This window comes from Pleurodeles waltl, chromosome 4_1 (genome assembly GCF_031143425.1).
Source record: "Pleurodeles waltl isolate 20211129_DDA chromosome 4_1, aPleWal1.hap1.20221129, whole genome shotgun sequence".
Classification (NCBI taxonomy): Eukaryota; Metazoa; Chordata; class Amphibia; order Caudata; family Salamandridae; genus Pleurodeles; species Pleurodeles waltl.
In genome coordinates this window covers 538,827,082-538,850,488 of record NC_090442.1, presented here as the reverse complement: position 1 = coordinate 538,850,488, position 23,407 = coordinate 538,827,082, and the positions used below count along the sequence as shown (strand labels likewise).

The following is a 23,407-nucleotide window of genomic DNA, read 5'->3' as shown; positions in this document are numbered from 1 at the left end:
TTCTGAAATCTTGGGTGGGCGATGAGAGGAGGTATGTTTCCAGAAAGATCTCAGAACAGGGACCTATAATGATAGTGGGCTCAGTTTACACTCCTAACTGCAACAAAATGTTGTTTTTTCCAGCTTGTACAAGATTCTTTTAGCATTGGGGTGGCACAAAATAGAAATTGGGGGCAACTGGAACATCATAGTATATCCTGTCTTGAACAGGACATCTAGGGCAGACAGGAGCAGTTCTGGAGACACATGCCTTCTGAAGGACCTTGATAGCATTTACACACTCACTGAAGCATAGAGATCATTACACCTGTATGAACGGGACTATACTTTCTCCACAGAGGTGTAGAGTACTTGCACACGCATCAACTTCTTTTTTTCTCTCAGCCTTCATGCTTACACACTTGACCTCTGGTTAATTATGGAAGGTGAACTGTCTCATCATTCCCTGATCCAATTGCAATTGAACCTGGGACTTGTATACTCAGGAGCATGCAGACATAACATGCATACTAACAAATGCACATTACTGATCCCCTAAGGGACGTTGAGGGCAGTGTAACCTCTGGTGAAACCATCTGGGCCGCAGACAAAGTATATATTAGTTGGTGCATAATGAGAGACTCTGCCTTAAAGAGAAAACAGTATACAGAGGAACAGATGTGTCAGAATCGACAACTAAAGACCTTCAAAACGTTATAATTAATTACCCAGGAGCTGACATTACTAAATTCAACTGAAATGCACTTTTCACCTCCCAAGGAGAGTGTGCTCTGTTTCACTTGCAGGGAAAATAATATGAACATGTGGAGAAAACTGGAAAGATGCTAGTGATCCAACTATGCCAGAGAGAGGCCATGACGGCTATCTTGGCAATTTGTATGAACACGTGAACTACCTCACACACCCTTTAGAGATTCCTGGGGAGCATTTTACACTTTTGACTAACTTTATGATTCATCTCATGATCCTACCTTCATTTTGGAGGATAGTTTTATTTGAAATGTCACCCTAATGGGACTGGGAGCAGAGCAGATCATAGTGCATCCTTGGATAATAGTATAACCATTGATTAACCCCTTCGCTGCCAGGCCTTTTCCCCCTCAGGTACCAAGCCTTTTTTTGGCTATTTGGGGCAGTTCGCGCTTAGGCCCTCATAACTTTTTGTCCACATAAGCTAGCCAAGCCAAATTTGCGTCCTTTTTTTCCAACATCCTAGGGATTCTAGAGATACCCAAACTTTGTGGGTTCCCCAGAAGGAGGCCAAGAAATTAGCCAAAATACAGTGAAAATTTCGTTTTTTTTCAAATAAATGGGGAAAAGGGGCTGCAGAAGAAGGCTTGTGTTTTTTTCCCTGAAAAGGGCATCAACAAAGGGTTTGCGGTGCTAATTTCACCAGCTTCCCAGCTTTTAGTAACAGGCAGACTTGAATCAGAAAACCCAATTTTTCAACACAATTTTGGCATTTTACTGGGACATACCCCATTTTTATGATTTTTTGTGCTTTCAGCCTCCTTCCAGTCAGTGACAGAAATGGGCATGCAACCAACGATGGATCCCAGAAACCACAACATTTCTGAAAAGTAGACAAAATTCTGAATTCAGCAAGGGGTAATTTGTGTAGATCCTACAAGGGTTTCCTACAGAAAATAACAACTGAAAAAGAAAAATATTGAAATTGAGGTGAAAAAAATAAATACATTTTTCTCTACGTTTTACTGTGTAACTTTTTCCTGCAATGTCAGATTTTCGAAAGCAATATACTGTTATGTCTGCTGGACTCTTCTGGTTGCGGGATATATAGGGCTTGTAGGTTCATCAAGAACTGTAGGTACCCAGAGCCAATAAATGACCTGCACCCTGCAGTGGGTTTTCATTCTATACAGGGTATACAGCAATTAATTTGCTGAAATATAAAGAGTAAAAAATTGCTATCAAGAAAACCTTTGTATTTCCAAAATGGCCACAAGATAAGGTGTTGAGAAGCAGTGGTTATTTGCACATCTCTGAATTCCGGGGTGCCCATACTAGCATGTGAATTACAGGGCATTTCTTAATAGATGTCTTTTTTACACACTGTCTTACATTTGGAAGGGAAAAATGTAGTGAAAGACAAGGGGCAATAACACTTGTTTTGCTATTCTATGTTCCCCCAAGTCTCCCAATAAAAATGATACCTCACTTGTGTGGGTAGACCTAGCGCCCGCGACAGGATATGCCCTAAAACACAACGTGGACACATCACAGAAAACAGAGCTGTTTTTTGCAAAGTGCCTACCTGTAGATTTTGGCCTCTAGCTCAGCCGGCACCTAGGGAAACCTACCAAACCTGTGCATTTTTTAAAACTAGAGATGTAGGGGAATCCAAGATGGGGTGACTTGTGGGGATCTGACCAGGTTCTGTTACCCAGAATCCTTTGCAAACCTCAAATTTTGGCTAAAAAAACACATTTTCCTCACATTTCGGTGACAGAAAGTTCTGGAATCTGAGACGAGCTACACATTTCCTTCCACCCAGCATTCCCCCAAGTCTCCCGATAAAAATGATACCTCACTTGTGTGGGTAGGCCTAGCACCTGCGACAGTAAATGGCCCAAAACACAACGTGGACACATCACATTTTTTCGTAGAAAACAGTGCCTACCTGTGGATTTTGGCCTCTAGCTCAGCCGGCACCTCGGGAAAGCTAGCAAACCAGCGCATTTTTGAAAACTAGAAACCCAGGGGAATCCAAGATGGGGTGAATTGTGGGGCTCTGACCAGGTTCTGTTACCCAGAATCCTTTGCAAACCTCAAAATCTGGCTAAAAAAACACTTTTTCCTCACATTTCGGGGACAGAAAGCTCTGGAATCTGAGAGGAGCCACAAATTTCCTTCCACCCAGCGTTCCCCCAAGTCTCCCGATAAAAATGATACCTCACTTGTGTGGGTAGTCCTAGTGCCCGCAACAGGAAATGTCCAAAAACACAAAGTGGGCACATCCCATTTTTTGACAGAAAACAGAGCTGTTTTTTGCAAAGTGCCTACCTGTAGATTTTGGCCTCTAGCTCAGCCGGCACCTAGGGAAACCTACCAAACCTGTGCATTTTTGAAAACTAGAGACCTAGGGGAATCCAGGATGGGGTGACTTGTGGGGCTTTGACCAGGTTTTGTTACCCAGAATCCTTTGCAAACCTTAAATTTGGCTAAAAAAACATATTTTCCTCACATTTCGGTGACAGAAAGTTCTGGAATCTAAGAGGAGCCACAAATTTCCTTCCACCCAGCGTTCCCTCAAGTCTCCCGATAATAATGGTACCTCACTTGTGTGGGTAGGCCTAGCGCCCGCGACAGGATATGCCCCAAAACACAACGTGGACACATCACAGAAAACAGAGCTGTTTTTTGCAAAGTGCCTTCCTGTAGATTTTGGCCTCTAGCTCAGCCGGCACCTAGAGAATCCTACCAAACCTGTGCATTTTTTAAAACTAGAGATGTAGGGGAATCCAAGATGGGGTGACGTGTGGGGATCTGACCAGGTTCTGTTACCCAGAATCCTTTGCAAACCTCAAATTTTGGTTAAAAAAACACATTTTCCTCACATTTCGGTGACAAAAAGTTCTGGAATCTGAGAGGAGCCACAAATTTCCTTCCACCCAGCGTTCCCCCAAGTCTCCCGATAAAAATGATACCTCACTTGTGTAGGTAGGCCTAGCGCCTGCGACAGGAAATGGCCCAAAACACAACGTGGACACATCACATTTTTTCATAGAAAACAGTGCCTACCTGTGGATTTTGGCCTCTAGCTCATCCGGCACCTGGGGAAACCTAGCAAACCAGCACATTTTTGAAAACTAGAAACCCAGGGGAATCCAAGATGGGGTGAATTGTGGGGCTCTGACCCGGTTCTGTTACCCAGAATCCTTTGCAAACCTCAAAATTTGGCTAAAAAAACAAGTTTTCCTCACATTTCGGTGACAGAAAGTTCTGGAATCTGAGAGGAGCCACAAATTTCCTTCCACCCAGCATTCCCCCAAGTCTCCCGATAAAAATGATGCCTCACTTGTGTGGGTAGGCCTAGCACCCGCGATAGGAAATGGCCCAAAACACAACGTGGACACATCACATTTTTTCATAGAAAACAGTGCCTACCTGTGGATTTTGGCCTCTAGCTCAGCCGGCACCTGGGGAAACCTAGCAAACCAGCACATTTTTGAAAACTAGAAACCCAGGGGAATCCAAGATGGGGTGAATTGTGGGGCTCTGACCAGGTTCTGTTACCCAGAATCCTTTGCAAACCTCAAAATTTGGCTAAAGAAACACGCTTTCCTCACATTTCAGTGACAGAAAGTTCTGGAATCTGAGAGGAGCCACAAATTTCCTTCCACCTAGCGTTCCCCCAAGTCTCCCGATAAAAACAATACCTCACTTGTGTGGGTAGGCCTAGCGCCCACGACAGGAAATGGCCCAAAACACAACGTGGACACATCACATTTTTTCATAGAAAACAGTGCCTACCTGTGGATTTTGGCCTCTAGCTCAGCCGGCCCCAGGGGGGGCAGAAATGGGCTAAAATAAATTTGTCCCCCGCCGCCCCGGGAGCGACCCTTGCCTATGGGGTCGCTCCCCCTGCGTGACATTGGCGCCAAAAAAAAAATCCCCGGTGCCTAGTGGTTTCTGCCCCCTTGGGGGCAGATTGACCTACAATCGGGCAATCTGGCCCCAAGGGGGGCAGAAATGGTCTAAATACAATTTGCCCCCAGGGGAGCGACCCTTGCCTACAAGGTTGCTCCCCTTGCGTGACGGTGCAAAAAAAAATCCCTGTTGCATAGTGGTTTCTGCCCCCCTTGGGGGCAGATTGACCTACAATCAGCCAATCTGCCCCCAAGGGGGGCAAAAATGGTCTAAATACAATTTGCCCCCCAGGGGAGCGACCCTTGCCTAATGGGTCGCTCCCCATCTCTAAAAAAAGAAACAAACAAAAACAAAACACAAAAAAAACAATTTGCCCTGGCGCCCAGAGGTTTCTGCCCCCCGGGGGCAGATCGGCGGCCTAATACCCATAGGCCGATCTGCCCCTAGGGGGGCAGAAATGGCCTAAAATAAATTTGCCCCCCTCCCCCCGGGGAGCGACCCTTGCCTACAAGATCGCTCCCCTTGCGTGACGGCGCAAAAAAAAGATCCCTGGTGCCTAGTGGTTTCTGCCCCCCTTGGGGGCAGATTGACCTAAAATCAGCCAATCTGCCCCTAAGGGGGGCAGAAATGGTCTAAATACAATTTGCCCCCCAGGGGAGCGACCCTTGCCTAATGGGTCGCTCCCCATCTCTAAAAAAACAAACAAACAAAATTTTTTTTTAAAAATTATAAATATTTGCCCTGGTGCCTAGAGGTTTCTGCCCCCCATGAGGGCAGATTGACCTGAAATAGGCCGATCTGCCCCCAAAGCGGGCAGAAATGGCCTAAATACAATTTGCCCCTCCAGGGGAGCGACCCTTGCCTAAGGGGACGCTCCCCATCTGTAAAACACAACAACAACAAAAATCCCTGGTGCCTAGTGGTTTCTGTCCCCCGTGGGGCCAGATCGGCCTAATAAAAATAGACTGATCTGCCCCCATGGGGTTGGCCTAAAATAAATTTACCCCCCAGGGGAACGACCCTTGCCTAAGGGGTCGCTCCCCTTACGTGAAAAACAAACAAACAAAAAAAACTCCCTGGTGTCTAGTGGTTTCTGCCCCCCTTGGGGGCAGATTGGCCTCATAAAAATAGGCCAATCTGCCCCCAAGGGGGGGCAGAAATAGCCTAAACATAATTTGCCCCCCTGGGAGCGACCTTTGCCCAAGGGGTCGCTCCCTTTTTGTCACTTTCCCCCCCAAAAAAAACATCCCTGGTGTCTAGTGGGGTTTCAAAAGCCGGATTGCAACCCTGGGAGAGACTTCAAAGGGAAGGAAATACATTTCCTTCCCTTTGAAGCCTCTCCGTGCCTCCCCCACGTGATCCAAAGAGAAATGCTGAGCATTTCTCTCTTTCGAGAGCTTCCAGCGCGATGGGGGAGGTTGTGTGATTGTCAGCTTTCAGCCCTGACCTGGGGGGGTGGCCCTCGGGGGGAGCGCTATCGCTTCTCCCGAGGGCAGCATTCAGGACGTAATGGTTACGTCCTTGGCGCCACACGGGCGCTGCCATGGACGTAACCATTACGTCCGTGGCGGGGAAGGGGTTAAATTATGAACTCTAATGATGGCATGACCACGGCAAAGGCTCTGTGAAATGGTGGGTCCTCAGTAGAATATTACAAAAGCAACAAAATTTAGGTTTCACAACAGCTATTCCAGGTGTGTAAATATGTGGAACAACAAGGTGGGCCAAGACCCAAAATTAATAGAGCAATTGTGGTTCTGATTGCAAAACCAGATAAAAAATCCTTCAATGTGTTACAGTTACAAAACGATCTTGTTGTTGAATCTGGACAGGATCATACTAGTGAACTTCCTGGATAAACGTAGCTCTCTGATCCTGGACTTAATACATCCAATGCAGATGGGTTTTTTGTCAGGTCGGTTTTTCAGATATAACATGAGGACAATGGTGATTTATTATGGCTAATGACCGATGGAGAAAAAGGCACCATTTCCAGAACCTTTTTAAGAGCGGGTCTGGCAGCTTACTTCATGACCAAGGTCCACTAGTTGTATTTCTACCGTTTGGCTCAGGTTGCCGGTTATTGGTTTATCTTTGATATATTCCCGGTTTAACCTTGGGGCTCACACAGGCTGCCCACTTTCACTAGAATTGGAACCCCTTGCAGGCAATATCCATCAGTCTGCTGATATGGAAGGCATTAAGCAGGCCCACAAAAGACCTTGCTTTATGCAGATAACATACTTTTGACATTGTCGAAGCCAGCAATCTCTTTGAAAAGAATTAAGGGCCAGATGTACCAAGGGGTTTTATCCATTCTGTGTCAATGGGAAAATATGTTTGTACATATGGTCCTAAACCCCTTATAGATGAGCATTCTTTATTCTCTGGATATTGTGTGAGTTGGGCCAGATGTGAAGCACTGCCCATGTCAAAATCCATTACTAGAACAGTGTTGATGCAACATGGATTCAGAGTGTTGCTCCACAACTGAAGCTATTTAGGAATCCTGGTCAACAAGGGTTTAAATGGTGCCAGACAACATACATCCTGTTTTAATCAAAACATCTTCTCACTTTGCATACTGGTCGGACTTGTAGTTGTTCTAATATGGTCAGGTCAAAATTAGGAAAAAAGCTTGCAGTTCCATGGTTCAGTTACGTCATAAATATGCTATCCTTTGTAATTACAAACACTACTCTGTTGGAGATTGATTCTCTGACAAAGAGTTTCATTTTTTGATTAGCGAGACAAAGGGTTAAACCACCTAAACTGTATGCAACAATGGTTAGCAGTGGTCTATGATTAGCTCACATTGGCTCCTATTGTCTGGCCCAACAGCTGGCATATATTGTCCTCATGTTATCTAAGTGCCAGAATCAGCCAGCTATGGTAAAGCTTAAATGTGATATCATTTCTGCAAGGGGGGTCCTGGACCAGATATACAGAGAATGGGTTGAGCGGTGAAAAAAATATAATCCAAATATCAGAGATTGATTCTCTGATTGAGAAGTTCATCTGAGTTTGGCAAGGCTGTGCTTCAGTCCCCCTAAAACTGTATACAACAATGGTGGTCTTCATTAGCTCACATGAGCTCCTATCGTCTATACCCACCTGCTCTAATGTTTTGCCCTCATGTTACTCAAGTGACACAACTAGCCAACTTGGGTCAAGATCAAAGACATATCATTCCTGCGAAGGAGAACCTGAACCAGCTATCCAGAGTAAAGGTTGAGAGGCCAAAGGAATATAACTCATATATACATGCTATAAAGCCTGCATGCCTCACAGCACACAGACATTTGGGAGTAGACTGTCATCTCCATATGGATGCACCACTGTGGAGCTAATTGACTATTAAGATAGGGAAGTGGGTGATACACAGAAGTTGGCATCCAAACCATAAACTTCATGCTTATAGGTGAGTGTAAAATTGTTTCATGAGCTCTGTGAGGAATTTCATTTATTCCCAAACCAATGATGGAAACACAAATGATGAAAGGTATTAGAAAATGATGGCCTGACAAGAACATATCATTTGCAAGCTTAAAGATTAGACAGCCTTGTTCTATCTGGTATGGAGATATGTCTTGATAAGTCAATAGACCTACACTGCTTTGAGACTCCTAATAACCAATACTACAGGACTGTATGTGCTCTAAATTCCACCCTTAGGTTTCATAAAGGATGCACCGGCCCATTCCTACCTAGATTATCTCAGGTGATCTGTGAGTGCAGCCTGTCACATCACATGCTGACCTTTTTAGACTACCTGAAGTGTTCTGATCTACATGTACATACGTTGTCTATCGACTGCTTTTCCAGCCTCAAATTTCCTATATTGCAAACATGTGAGATGAGGGATGAGTGGGAAATGGATCATACTGATGTTTGATGAAGGTGGAATGCCGTGTACCTTCTGCTAATCTGTGTGAAATATGTGATGTGGCATCCTTCGTAACATTTTAGGCCCTCTTAACATTCACTGTGATTGCCTGTTTCACATGGTTTCGCCTACCCTCCCTAGACCATGCTCCTTGAACCCTACACTTGCCCTCATGACTGGGGAAGGTAAATTACGTGCAATACCTGTGTTTGCACTTTGCTATGGTGACCCCATGTTTTTATCTACACTTACCCTACTGCACTTTCTGGTTTTGTTCTTCTACATACAATGTTGATATCCACAATGACATCTCTCTGACAATTTGGGTTTGCCACACCTTGTTGATGGTACTAGATTCACAGTGATTTTTTTGAGGTCACAATGGATGTAACAACTTGTTTATTACAATGTCCCAGAACCTGTAGATAGTTGTCTAACAGGCACCTATTACAATTTTGTGGTATACTATGTTCTTATTCTTTATTAGAAGCCACTGTTACGTAATGCATTGATGACTTTGTTTTTACTTCTGACCATAAAATTCATTTTACAACACACATTTTGAAACTTGAACATGTCCTGTATAAGTCCTGCTAACGTGGAATGTATATATTTTGCAGGGATTTGGTGAGATTTTTGAAAAAGCTAAACTGGAGAGCAATGGCAGAAGGACTTCGGGGGAGGATCCAAGTGTCATCTTTAGCAATTTTCCACTTCAAGTCACCCATGTTCTTGAAGATATCAACTTCAAAATAGAGAAAGGGCAGATGTTGGCTGTTGCTGGCTCCACTGGCGCAGGCAAGGTAATTTGCGAGTTTCTGTTACCTATGTGAGAATGTTTAACCAAAGTACAATAGTTATATTTCATGTGAATTACCGCAGATACCATAAAATGTTGCTGATTCTACCATGTCAATGTAGCCTCGATTTCATATCATAGCTTGTAAATATTGTTAGCATAATTAACAAATGTTGTTTGCTTCTTTGTATGATCACTATCCTAGGTTCTGTAGCCTCTGGTGAGCCATTTACTACACTAAGATTTTCTAGGTTAGACTAGGCACTGTTCAGGCAAAAAGTTGAAAACTAATGATGCAAAACAGGAAGACAGAATGGTCTCACTGGGACGAGTTTGGCCTTATCAGCCAATGGAAACACTGGAGCCAGGTTATATAATGTTTCACACAGGCAAAAAACATAAAAGGAGTCAATGGAATGTACATCATTTTACCAGCCTGCGCAATAGGCCAGTGGTGTAATCAGTCGCGGCTCGTGACAATGAGAAGGGACGGGGCGGCACGTGCTCGAGGGAGTGTAAATGAAAATTAAATTATAAAATAAAATAAAAACACATATCTACTCGACCATGCGCCGCTCCTCTATCCCTCGTTGCCTCAGGCTGCAGGCAGGAAAAAATGGTCCTGATCATATGCAATCAAACAGATTTTTGCCCCATGAGCTTAATTGATTTTTCAAAAGCTTTCAACAACATGGATAGGAATTTGCTGTGATATAAACTAGCATCACGGAACATCCTGGCAAATCTCTTATGAGCGATCCAGCTTTTGTACTGTGAATCCTGGGCAAAGGTGAGCTGTGGTATGAACAAGGGCCCATCCCAGGCAAAAAGAACTGGGCGAAGTTGTACGCAGGGATGTATACTAGCCCCAATTTTTTCCAACCTCTTTATTTCAAGTCTGAGTAAAAGGTTGGACGAGGCTTACTTACACCCCCAAAATTGGGATAACTGCTGACATCACTCCAATACGAAGATAACATAGTTCTCATGAATCTAACCCCAAATGATTTGAAAAACTTTGTTGAACACACTGTCCCTCTACAGCATAAAATATGGATGACAGTCATTCTAAATAAAACTAAAATAGTACTCTTTGAAGGCAGTCAAAATATAAAGGGAAACTGGTACCTGAGAGGCAAATAGGTAGAAAAAGTTCCAGTTATAAAAATCTAGGGGTCTGGCATCAAGACCGCTATTCCCCTAGACGCCACCTAAACACACTAAAGCCTTTGTTTGGCTACACTTATCCCCGATTTTGCTGCTAACTTTTCCCCTATTAGCCCTTTGCCACGTCTGGAGTTTGGTGTCACTGGCGTAATCTCTGCTAGAAACCTCAGAAGGCCTGCAGTGGTCTGGCATCCGACTTGGAAAGAGGGGCAAGAGAACGGGAACATCAAATTAACATCTATTTTCATCATTCATCCTCTCGATGTCTGTTCCTCTAATTCGATCACCTTTTTCTCTGTGAATAAATAGCAGGCACCCAAACCCTCTTCTTTAATCTCTACCAACTGGAACACATAACAAGCACTAGCAAAGTCACTAGGCCTGGCCAACACACAGCAGCTCAGCTTGCATACCTTTTATTTAACCAATTTCAATCCACAAAATTCCACATAGCGGATGTAATTTACCTATTCTTAGATCTTCTACATGATTGTACATATAAATATTGCAGGCTGCTTTCAGAAACGCAAACCTTAAAGTCAGTGGTGGCCACCAGCTTTAGGAGGGAGGGGGGCGGGCAGGAAGCACACACACACACACACACACACACACTCATTCTTTAACACACAGGCACGCAAGCACGCATGCACATCCATTAACAACACTCATAACATTCAAACATGCACGCATGCACCAAACATTCATTTTAAAACATCACACACACACACACACTCATTCTTTCACACACGCACGCACATCCATTAACACTCATAACATGCACGCATGCACCAAACATTCATTTTAAAAGTTTACACACACTCATTCTTTCACACACACAGGCACGTACATCCATGAACAACACTCATACCATTCAAACATGCACGCATGCACCAAACATTCATTTTAAAACATCACACACACACACACACTCATTCTTTCACACACGCACGCACATCCATTAACACTCATAACATGCACGCATGCACCAAACATTCATTTTAAAACATCACACACACTAACCTTCAGCCCGAGGTCCCAGGAGGGCTGGGACTGCTGTCTTCCCTCATTGGCTGACCTTAGGTCAGCCAATGAGGGAAGTCAGCAGTCCCAGCCTCGTCACAGAGTGGGATGGGTTCAGTGAGGCTGCTGACCCTACCCCACTCTGTGACGAAGTGTCACAGATTGAGACTCGCCCTGGGTGCTTCAGGGCTTAAACCTGAAGCGCCCAGGGTGTGTGTCAATGAGTGATGCTTTCCTCGTCACCCAGGTGAGGGCGTCGAGGCACCTTTGCTGGGCCGAGGAGATCACACCCATAGGAGCTGTGACCTCCTCAGCCCAGCAAAGTTCAGCTCAGGCATCCAGGAGTCTGCGCAAATCGCGCATGTCTCACTCCTGGCTGTCTGAGCTGAAAATGAAGAGTGTCTGTCAGGCTAACCTTTGTTCAGCCTGACAGACACTCTTCATGAGGGGCATAAGGTGGTGGGGCATGGCCCCTCTGTCCTAAAGGACGGGCCGCCCCTGCTTAAAGTGGCAGTTCAATATAAAGTGTTTGTGGGCTTTGGTATATGTTACTAGTAAAGGCGAAATGTGTTCAGCCGCAAAGAGTATTCATCAGTCAATAATAGGCAAAATGGTCAGAAGAAGGAATGCTGGCTGTAGGACGAGCACAGTTATTGTTATTGTTATTCTCTTGGATGACATAGACACATGCAATACCCAGGGCGAGGTAATCACCGTGAGACTTATTTACAAAAAAATGTATTTGGTAAACGTTGTTAAAATTTGAGCACGGACTTTTAGCAAATTCATTTTTAGTTTGCAGACACATCTATGTCCTAATAGGCCTGTTCACAAAACAAATAACCATACTGGGTCTCGATTTGACCTACCCCATGAGTATTATTCAGGGAGATCATAAATTGTGACCCTGTGATTCTTTGCCAACACAAATATCATAGTCTGCTGGAATCAGCAGGCCACCAGGTCTACGACTGCTTTAAAATGAAGCACTTTAAAAAAAATGCAACCTGTTTTCCCAGATACATTATAAAAAATGAAAAGTTTGGCATATTTTTTTTTAAAATATGCCATGGTCCATGACTATGTTTTGTCAACATTCACAAAGGGGAAGGGGTCCTTTCAGAACCCTTCCCATTTGCAAATGGTTACAGCTTCATTTGAGGTGCTAGCCCGGATTTCAGGTGCAAAACATTAACACATACCATAATGAATTGGTATTTGGGAAGAATGCCCTAAACATGCCCTTCCAAATACTGATTTGGCATGGTGCCCCAAATCCATTAAACCATTGAAAAAATCTTTTATCAGTCGTTAAATGGGTTTAGTACATTTGAAAAAGTGTTAGCATTCGCAAAACCCTTTGATTCACTGAATCTCGGTGTTGTGCACATGCTAAAATCTTTAGTACATGAAGACACATGCTCTTTAGCATCAAAACAACAGTGTATTCCACCATATAAATATTTTATGAAATACCCAATAAAATAAATGGTCTATCTTTTAACATGTGTAAACCTCACATATCAGTTTCTCTCACCTTCATTCCAGCTTTTGCAGTAAGAATTGACATTGCTAGTGGTTGAAAATAAAATGTGTGTATTCGTAGGGTGCACATCTACCCTTGGTGCATCTAAGTACAGAGGTCTATTTATACTTAACTCGGTGCTACTCAATTTATTGACCTGTGAGAGATGAAAGGCTCATTGGTTCCGCAGGAATTCACAGGATTTGAACCTGTGACTATGAAACCAAAACAGATTTGTGGTGTGGACACAGTTCGATGAACCGCCAGATCTATTGGCATAAAAAATGGTTCTCTTCAAAACATACTGGCTAGAACGTTTCAATCCATGCCTCTAAAAGACAGTCTTAGCCAACTTGCAAATCATTCCAGAAAAACAGGAAATGTGGTTTAAATGTGTGGGGTCAGTTGTTTAGTGGAGGGAGGATAAATAAGAGCTCCTTCCTGCCTGCAGAGTTACAGGAGTTTATGTGAAGTTGGATTAAACGGGGTAAATACGTTTTATTATTTACTGTAGTAATGGAACAGTGATGGGTGGCAACGAAGATAAGAATCTAAAGTAAATCATGTTTGAAACTGAGATGTGAAAATATGTGATAGATTGTTTTCATAAAACAAATATGCTAACTACAGAGTGAGCCCTTTATTACAGGTGTGCTCCCATACTACCTTTGCCACAGAAAATGTACATTCCACAGCTATTGACAGTGAAAAATACAAAGGGCCCGAGGTAACAGTCGAAACAGGTTAAAAGGGGTACGAACTGCAATAATGGATGTTTTAACATCACTAAACACTATGGTGCTCATTCCGAGTTTGGCGGTCATTACCGAAGACCGCTGTGCAAATGGCAGCCAATACACCGCCAGCGATGGTGGAGTGAAGACTGCCGCTTTACGAGTGACCCACACAGCACCGCCAAAATAGACCAAAAAAAAACACAGTTGGCCCAAACAATGGTATGCTGCACCACCGCCATGCCGAGAAAATACCGCCTGCCAAATTCCGAGTCACAAATCAGCATTGCGGAACCCAACATGGCGGTAATCCATTGGCGGTCCAAACCGCCGCAGGAAAAAAATAGCCGCCACCGCATCAACACTGCACCAGATGGGATAACACCAAAAGCAACACCTGAAACACATACACACCCCCACACATAGCCAGAACCCTTTGCAACTAGAGACCCTGATAGAGCGAGAGAAGAGCACACAGAAAGTAGGCACTGCACATAGATACCACAGGCACCATCATACTAAGCACTCATCACACAACACACCACTGCACACAAACACCACAGAGCACACACACATACCATCACACATATTTATAACTACAAACAGCACACCCAGAATCCCTGCACACCATACACCCCCACCTACAACACAACCACCATGGCACCACAAAAAAAAAACAGATTCTCAGAAGAGGAGATCAGGGTAATAGTCAAAGAAATAGTCAAAGTGGAGCCGCGACTGTTTGGAGCACTGGTTCAACAGACATCCATAGCCTGGAAGAACGACTTATGGGAGAGGATAGTCAACATGGTGAATGCAGTGGGGAACCATCCACGTACAAGGGAGGACATTAGGAAGAGGTGAAACGACCTTAGGGGGAAGGTACAGGCCATGGCTTCCAGGCACCAAGTGGCCATCATGAGGACTGGTGGAGGACCCTCACCACCTCCCCCAGACATGGCACAGTGGGAAGAGATGGTCCTGGCCATACTACATCCGGAAGGGCTAACGGGAATTGCTACTGGACTGGACACTGTTAAGTCTGCTGTACTCACTGGCTACCATGTCCCTGTGCACAGCATGTACCCCCACCCCCTTCTCACCCCCTCAAACCACCTTAACGTGCACAAACCCACTATTGTCCCTATGCCCACCCTTGTATACCACAGCTCCCCACTAATGCCATTCCCTTACAGCCCCACCTAGGTCATGTATGCCTCACACAGCAGTAAGTACCACAACTACTCAATGCAAGACTCCCTACCCTTGCCTGACTGCTACTTCCATACAACATCTCTGCAACTGCATGTTAAACCATGTCACTCCCCATCACAATATGTGGTAGGAATGCACACGAGTACATGGCAATGACAGTAGCAAGACAAATGTAAACTATACTCCAAAATAGGGACATTGTAACCTTCCACTGATGGGAACACAAGCAGTGGACTGGAAACTGTCAATGCCATTACTGCCCTTCAAATACAGTACATGACGGCATACAACCATATGTGTCACCGCTACAATACCATCATCTGACACAATACCTCTCATCTCACAGGTCTCCCAAGTACTGACACACAGCAGAGGAGCCCAGTGACAGGAAACCCAGGCCTGGATGCAGCACCAATAGTGGAGGATTCACTTGCAAGTCTGGATTCGGACTACAAATCTGGCCCATCAGGCATGAGTGGTCAGTCCACCACCACCAGCCTCACCCTGCCCACAAGTCAAACCACCTCCCCTGTGGCAGCCAGTGCACAGTAGACCCCACTTTCCCATACCTGTGTCCGAAGGTCACATCAGTCATCAGTGTGTCCCACAGGACAGGGTGCAAACCCAAGACAATGACGGTCCTGGTGTCAGTCAGAGGGGGCACACTGCACTAGGGGCACAGGGGAAAAGTGCCAGTGGGAGGCCAATCGTGGGACAAGGGTCGAGGCAGGCACATGACACGACTGGCCAGGAGGCCGTCTCCAGAGTCCTGGGAGCCTACCAGCAAACCCAGGACCAGTTGGGCCAGATACTCACCACCTTGCAGAACACACAAAGGCTGAAGGAGGAATACCGCCAGGAGGCCAGGCAGCAGTGGCAGGCACACAATGCCACCATAGCCTCCATATTATGGGAGTTCAAGGAACTGAACTGCATCCTGCGGACATTCTCCACCCAACAGCAGGCCCCATCCAGTGGTCAGTCAACACCACTGCCCTCAACATCAGCCCCTGCTACTGGAATGGAGGCACGGTAGGAGGACCCACAAGACACCAGCACCCCTACCCCTGCAGCTGAGGACCCCCCCCTAAAAGATGTCACGCATCCAGACATCCTGCAGGACCTCAGGCCAAGACCAATCCCCCCACGAGGAAGTGATCCCTCTTCTGAAATGTCACCCTTGTGTGCCACTGTTACACCCTGTTGGGTGTCCAATACCAAGGTCACATCATTCCTAGGCAAATGGACAGAGGACCTATGAACCTAACAGCTGGACCACCCACTCTGATCATCACCTAGAGCACTACCCTACTCCTCTGAACTGTGAAATGCTACACTAAATAAACATCTTTGATCACAAGTCATGGTGCATGTCCCTTTATTGTTTGTATTGCCAAATGTGTTACAGAACAACAAAAGAATACACGTCTACACTACTATACTGTCAAAGTTACTGTTGTAGTGGGATACTCCAGCAGGTGTGTAAGTACATCCATATTGTTTTAACATCCACTGTCAACTATGCCAACAGGCAAATCAGCAAGCAGACTGCAAACAGAGATGTCACCTGAAGAAGGATAAATAAATGGAATGAGGTGCAATGTTGTAAGGGATGTAATCCACAGTCATACATCAATAGCAGTTGAACACAAACACGGAATGAGTGTCCCAGCAGGTATGTTACACCATATGTAAGGGTCTGCATTGGCATTCACACACGTATGGGACAGGAAAGATGAAACATAGGTAACATCGTCAATTGCACAACTCCTTGAGTAGCCAGGAACAGGTACTTGCCACTGCAGATGACAATGCATGATATGCCTACACAGTATGACAAGTCCCCCTAACGTATCCCCAAAGAAGCAGCCTGAGGACCCTAACCCTTTAGTACAGCTAGAAGGCTGTACCGCAATGGCACCAGCATTCCACAAATGAACCTAAAAGCTGTGCATTTCAACTACCTCTCCACTAACCAGTATGTAAGGCTCTAGTCCCCAAACATACCTTGATGCATGCAAATACTGGCTACGGATTGGCTTCAGCAATACATCTCCCATATGCATATGATATGTAATGCAGATATACCTGTACATCAAGGAAAGTAGTGACAAATCATGGCAGTCCTGTTGTCATGTGCCTCATCATCATCAGCCTCCCACTCAGCATCAGAGTCATTGGCCATAAACCTTGCACCGGTATTAATGTCCCTCTCCTACAACAGTGGGATGTGCCTTCTGAGGGCCAGATTATGGAGCATGCAACAATGACCTTGTAGACTTTCCCTGGATTGTTCTGTAGGGCACCACCAGACATATGAAGACAACGAAATCTAGCTTTGAAGAGAACGAAAGTCCGTACAATCACACACCTTATCCGGCCATGTGCCTCATTGTACTTGTTCTCCCCTAATGTACTTGGATGTCTCACAGGTGTCAGAAGCCAGGGCAGGTTGGGGTATCCGGAGTCATCTCTGTGGAAAAGGAAACATGGCCATAGGTAACGTTGCTAGGCAGAGTGCTGACTGTGTCATGAGGGGTATAAACGTCTGACATGGAGAGCAGTACACATACCTATGAGCCAGGCCCTTTATCCCTGTAGCTGTGACATCATTGCAGGGACACTGCTGTTCCTCAGGATGTAGGAATCATGTACTGATCCAGGGAATTTAGCATTCACATGTGCAAGACACACAACTTTTACATTGAGGTAATATGTACTTTTCCTGTTTCTGTAGACCTGTTCGTTGACCCTCAGAGGTACCAGGGAAATGTGAGTCCCATCAATGGCCCTAATTACATGTGGGACATTTGAGATGTTGTAGAAGGTTGCTTTTACAGTGGGAAAATCTGGAGGTAGTGGGAGCCTAATGTAATTGTGCACATGCTTGAGTAGGGCATCCAGCACATCCTGCAACACCTTACAGAACTTGGGCTGTGAAAACCCTGCAGCCAGTCCCACTATGACCTGAAAAGAGCCACTCACCAGGAAATGCAGGACTGACAACACCTGGACTGTTGGAGGGATGGCATGGGGATTCCTCATACCCAGCAGGAGGCCAGGATTCAACTGGGCGACCAGTTTCTTGATGCACTAATGATTTAGTTGATAGATCAATGATGTCGTGCTTTTCCATGGTTTTAAGATCTACGAGTGGCCGGTAAATTGGTGCAGTCCTCATCACTCCATTGTGGCCAAATCTGTGCGGGGAGACAAGCAACAATCTGGGAATCTCTCACAATGTAGGCTATTCAGTATGACACACGACAGTCATTAGGTAATAGTCATGCAAGTTGCCTGTCATGTTGTGGGAAAACACATTACTCCATCCTCCGTACCTAACCAGACGATAGCACATAATTCCTGTGGGAATGGGCGTATACAGGACATGTACACCTACACCTTCCATGAGGTGCACCATACTGATCATATATACTGACAATTGTTGTGACAAGTGTAGAAATGTCACTAGACACGCACTACACATGCCTATATTCACCATGTCAGACCTGAAGTATCTATTTGTACCAACATGCAGGTAGCTACGCTGTGTGAACTCAGGACAGTAATGTCACAGACTAAAATGGCATCCACGTGACCGCATGCATTGGACTGCTGGAAGTGACCTCGTTCCGCCGGCGGAAGTCGTCATGGCGGAGTGTGGTCTGAACCGCCGTGCAACTCCTCATTGGTTAACATTGATGTCAATGGGAGACTGGGACCAATGACGATCACCTCCAGCGGTGACGGTCATGACCTCTGCAGTTGTAACCACCATTTTGTGTGGGCCAGCTCACTTGACTCCTGGCATTCAGGATAGACAGACCTCCCCTTTGTGTGACGCTGTGTCCTGTCTCTTGGAGCAACAATGGCATGCACTGCAGGGGAAAGGGCCCCAGCCTTCTCAACAGAGGAGCTGGAGAAACTTGTGGAAGGGGACCCACCCCTGTATGGACGGTTTTATGGAGCTCTAGGACAACAGGTCTGTACAACCTCCTTTGCCCCACATGTTGGGTGGTGTTTGATGTATGTGTGTGCACATTGACATGTCATGACTGATCTGGTGTGTAGAATGCACATGATATGTGTTGGATATTGCCAGTGTGCATGAGTAGTGTTTGTTGTGTGTCACCAAAGCTTACTGCTGGATTGGTATTATTTACATCATGTCCCCCCTTTTCTCAGTGTTTCCCATTCAGGTCAGCGCCCACCAGAAGAAAGGGTTGTGGCGAGCCATCGCCAAGGAAGTGCGGACCCTGGGTGTCCATTGCTGGTGGAGCACCCATTGAAGGAAGCGGTGGGAGGACCTGCAACGCTGGACCCGGAAGACCGCAGAGGCCCAGCGTGGGAATGTCGGAGGGGTGCATGTCCGATCCTGACCCCCTTAATGGCCCACATACTGTCAGTGGCGTACCCTGAGTTGGATGGGCGCTTGAAGGCAGCACAGCAGCCACAAGGGGGTAAGTGTTAACTGTCAGGTGACTACTGCATGTTTGTGCTCTGTCACTCTCCTTGGACTTAGAATGAACGTAGTCAGATGCGATTTAGGGAATGTACAATACTGGTTGCCACATCCATCAAGTAGGAGTGTGTGATGGTCGCTATGTTGAGCCATGTAGGATAAGAGGTGGTGGTACTGTGACACATGTTCAGCTGTAGGTATGGGTCTCTCAAGTCTGTCATCATGTCAGTGGCTGCATCTTCCATCTCTTTGTGTACTGTAGTAGTACAAAGTGGTCATGATGGCACTGTATATGGGTAATGACAGGCATGTTACGTGAGGGTACATCAATGGATCCTCTCTACCACATGTACTCCTCACATTCCTATCAGTTAGTTAGTGTCCTGAGACCCTCTCTGCTTAGATTAGTATCATCCTGTAATGGATGACATGTGGTTTGGTATAGTCCTGGGCTTGATTCTAGGAGTAGTCATTTTGGCATTAATGGGCATGTAGTTGCCTTCGTGCAGGAGTTTGGTCTGCATGGTTAAGATGGGTTTGGACATAGCTTGCATGATTCTATATGGGAATAGTTTCTAATAGGTCTATTGATACGCAGGCAGGGACTGTTATCTGCATTGTTTGTATGTGAAGTGGATGTGTGGGTTCTAATATTTTCCTCCCTTACAGTCACATCTCCACTCAGACCTGCCAGCACTGCTTCATCACACACTGGTCCTGCTGTCATTCCTGTCATCCCCTCAATCACAACAGCAGACTCACAGTCACACACCCCACACACCACATCCACACTCACCACGTCTAACGTCTCTGCCACCTGCAGCACATCCACCTCACTTGCACACACCACCATAACATTCACCCATTCCCTCTCCCTGCATCTCTGCCCCCTCCCAATAAATTAATACGTACCCACTCACCCACCCAACATTCAGCCACCACACACATACAGACACTGCACACACCAGCATCCGAGCACTCAGACGAGCACTCTCTCTAACTCCCCTTCCAACCCTCAATCATGTGACTTCCCCTGTGTACCTAAGAAAGTTTTCCTTGCCGCCCTTGACCTCTTCCCTACTTCTCTCCAACCCGTCTTCCCTGTAAACAGTGTGTCCCCCTGCCCCTCTCAGGCCCTTCCACCTCCCATTCCTTGGGTACCCCCTCTGGTGTTTCCCCTGCTCCTCCACCCAGCAAAAAACCACCCCTCCTAGTACCAAGGTCACCCTCCCAAGCTAAAGCCTAAACGTGCCCCCTCCACATCCAAGCCTCCCCCACCACTCCCACACCCCTGAGATGCCTGCCTGTCCCATTTCTGCCCCTGTGAATTGGAGGCCTATTTTCAATCAAGAGTCAAGTTGGGCCCATATTAATACACAATGTGTCCTGCTGAAGAGGACATTGGACTTGCCATTGGCACATTTTGTATATAGTTTATTTATTGTTTGAATACAACTGCCCACATTGCTGTGGTTGGCAAGATAAGATGCGTGTCCTGGTTTCCTTCTACATGGTGGTGTGACATCTGTGTGCAAAGGTGTGTGAGGTGTGTGTGTGGATTGTGTCTGTGTTGTTGCATGGGCTTGGTAGATGGTTTGGGTCATGGGGAGGTTGTGATGTGTGTGTCTGCTTGCTTGTATGTTGGTATGGGGTCTTGTGTGCGTCTGTCTGTCTAGTGCTGCATGCGTGTATTTCCTTGATTGTTGGTTGTACGTGTTGTGTCACCTGTGTGATTGTTTGGATGTGTGTGCACAGCTATTGATTGTGTGTCATTGTTACATGGAGTTCATGGTGTGTGTGTATGTGGGGTGTCGCACAACGTGCCCGTCTATGCCAGCGTTGAGGTGTTTGTGAGGTAGTTGTCGTTGTGTGGTTATGGGGTGTGTTGGTGGTGTTGTGCATTGTGCTGCATGGTTGGCACGTATCTGCATGGCATTGTGTGTGTATTGGGTATTTAGCATTGACGTATGTTGTGTGTGCGTGTGTGTGGCCTTCACTGTGTGTGTGGGGTATGTGTGTTCTGTGTGGGAGTGTATCACTGCCATTTCCCTCCCCTACGTGCTAGGTATACTTAAAGATGTTGTCTTCGTCGTCGTCGGTGGTGCTGAAGGTGTATGGCGAGATACAACGCTGGGAAGCCTAGCAGTTCATTTGCCATGGCGGCCGCTGCCGCAGCAAAGTTTCTGTGCCTGGAGGTGGGTGTTTCCTTTTGTACTTTCTGTTTCCGCCAGGTTGGTCATGGCGGTAAGGCCCCACCGGATATCCTGGTGAAGTGATTGGTTGGAAAATTGGAGGGCAGGACGTTGGCTGCCGCCTGCCTGAAGTTGCCTTCCGCCGGCGGATGCTGCTTTTCGGTGAGTTGTCTGTATTGCTTTGGGTTCACCGCCTTACTCGCTATTTGACGCTCTGTACCACCACCCTGCCGACGGTCACAAGACTGCCATTGGCGTGGCGGTTTGGTTACCGCCAAACTCGGAATGAGCACCTACAGGGAGTGCAGAATTATTAGGCAAGTTGTATTTTTGAGGATTAATTTTATTATTGAACAACAACCATTTTCTCAATGAACCCAAACAACTCATTAATATCAAAGCTGAAATTTTTGGAAGTAGTTTTTAGTTTGTTTTTAGTTTTAGCTATGTTAGGGGGATATCTGTGTGTGCAGGTGACTGTTACTGTGCATAATTATTAGGCAACTTAACAAAAAAAAATATATACCCATTTCAATTATTTATTATTACCAGTGAAACCAATATAACATCTCAACATTTACAAATATACATTTCTGACATTCAAAAACAAAACAAAAACAAATCAGTGACCAATATAGCCACCTTTCTTTGCAAGGACACTCAAAAGCCTGCCATCCATGGATTCTGTCAGTGTTTTGATCTGTTCACCATCAACATTGCGTGCAGCAGCAACCACAGCCTCCCAGACACTGTTCAGAGAGGTGTACTGTTTTCCCTCCTTGTAAATCTCACATTTGATGATGGACCACAGGTTCTCAATGGGGTTCAGATCAGGTGAACAAGGAGGCCATGTCATTAGATTTCCTTCTTTTATACCCTTTCTCGCCAGCCACGCTGTGGAGTACTTGGACGCGTGTGATGGAGCATTGTCCTGCATGAAAATCATGTTTTTCTTGAAGGATGCAGACTTCTTCCTGTACCACTGCTTGAAGAAGGTGTCTTCCAGGAACTGGCAGTAGGGCTGGGAGTTGAGCTTGACTCCATCCTCAACCCGAAAAGGCCCCACAAGCTCATCTTTGATGATACCAGCCCAAACCAGTACTCCACCTCCACCTTGCTGGCGTCTGAGTCGGACTGGAGCTCTCTGCCCTTTACCAATCCAGCCACGGGCCCATCCATCTGGCCCATCAAGACTCACTCTCATTTCATCAGTCCATAAAACCTTAGGAAAATCAGTCTTGAGATATTTCTTGGCCCAGTCTTGACGTTTCATCTTGTGTGTCTTGTTCAGTGGTGGTCGTCTTTCAGCCTTTCTTACCTTGGCCATGTCTCTGAGTATTGCACACCTTGTGCTTTTGGGCACTCCAGTGATGTTGCAGCTCTGAAATATGGCCAAACTGATGGCAAGTGGATTCGTGGCAGCTGCACGCTTGACTTTTCTCAGTTCATGGGCAGTTAATTTGCACCTTGGTATTTCCACACGCTTCTTGCGACCCTGTTGACTATTTTGAATGAAACGCTTGATTGTTCGATGATCACGCTTCAGAAGCTTTGCAATTTTAAGAGTGCTGCATCCCTCTGCAAGATATCTCACTATTTTTGACTTTTCTGAGCCTGTCAAGTCCTTCTTTTGACCCATTTTGCCAAAGGAAAGGAAGTTGCCTAATAATTATGCACACCTGATATAGGGTGTTGATGTCATTAGACCACACCCCTTCTCATTACAGAGATGCACATCACCTAATATGCTTAATTGGTAGTAGGCTTTCGAGACTATACAGCTTGGAGTAAGACAA

At 45.7% G+C, this 23,407-nt stretch overlaps 1 protein-coding gene across 1 annotated transcript in view; it reads left to right on the top strand.

Annotated features, from left to right (window-relative positions):
- CFTR (CF transmembrane conductance regulator) overlaps positions 1-23,407 on the top strand; it is a 1,002,572-nt gene that overhangs the window by 422,728 nt on the left and 556,437 nt on the right. The window contains exon 10 of the mRNA XM_069228908.1: positions 9,118-9,300. Within this exon, the coding sequence (XP_069085009.1) occupies positions 9,118-9,300 (183 nt within the window). The remainder of the gene's footprint in view (positions 1-9,117; positions 9,301-23,407) is intronic.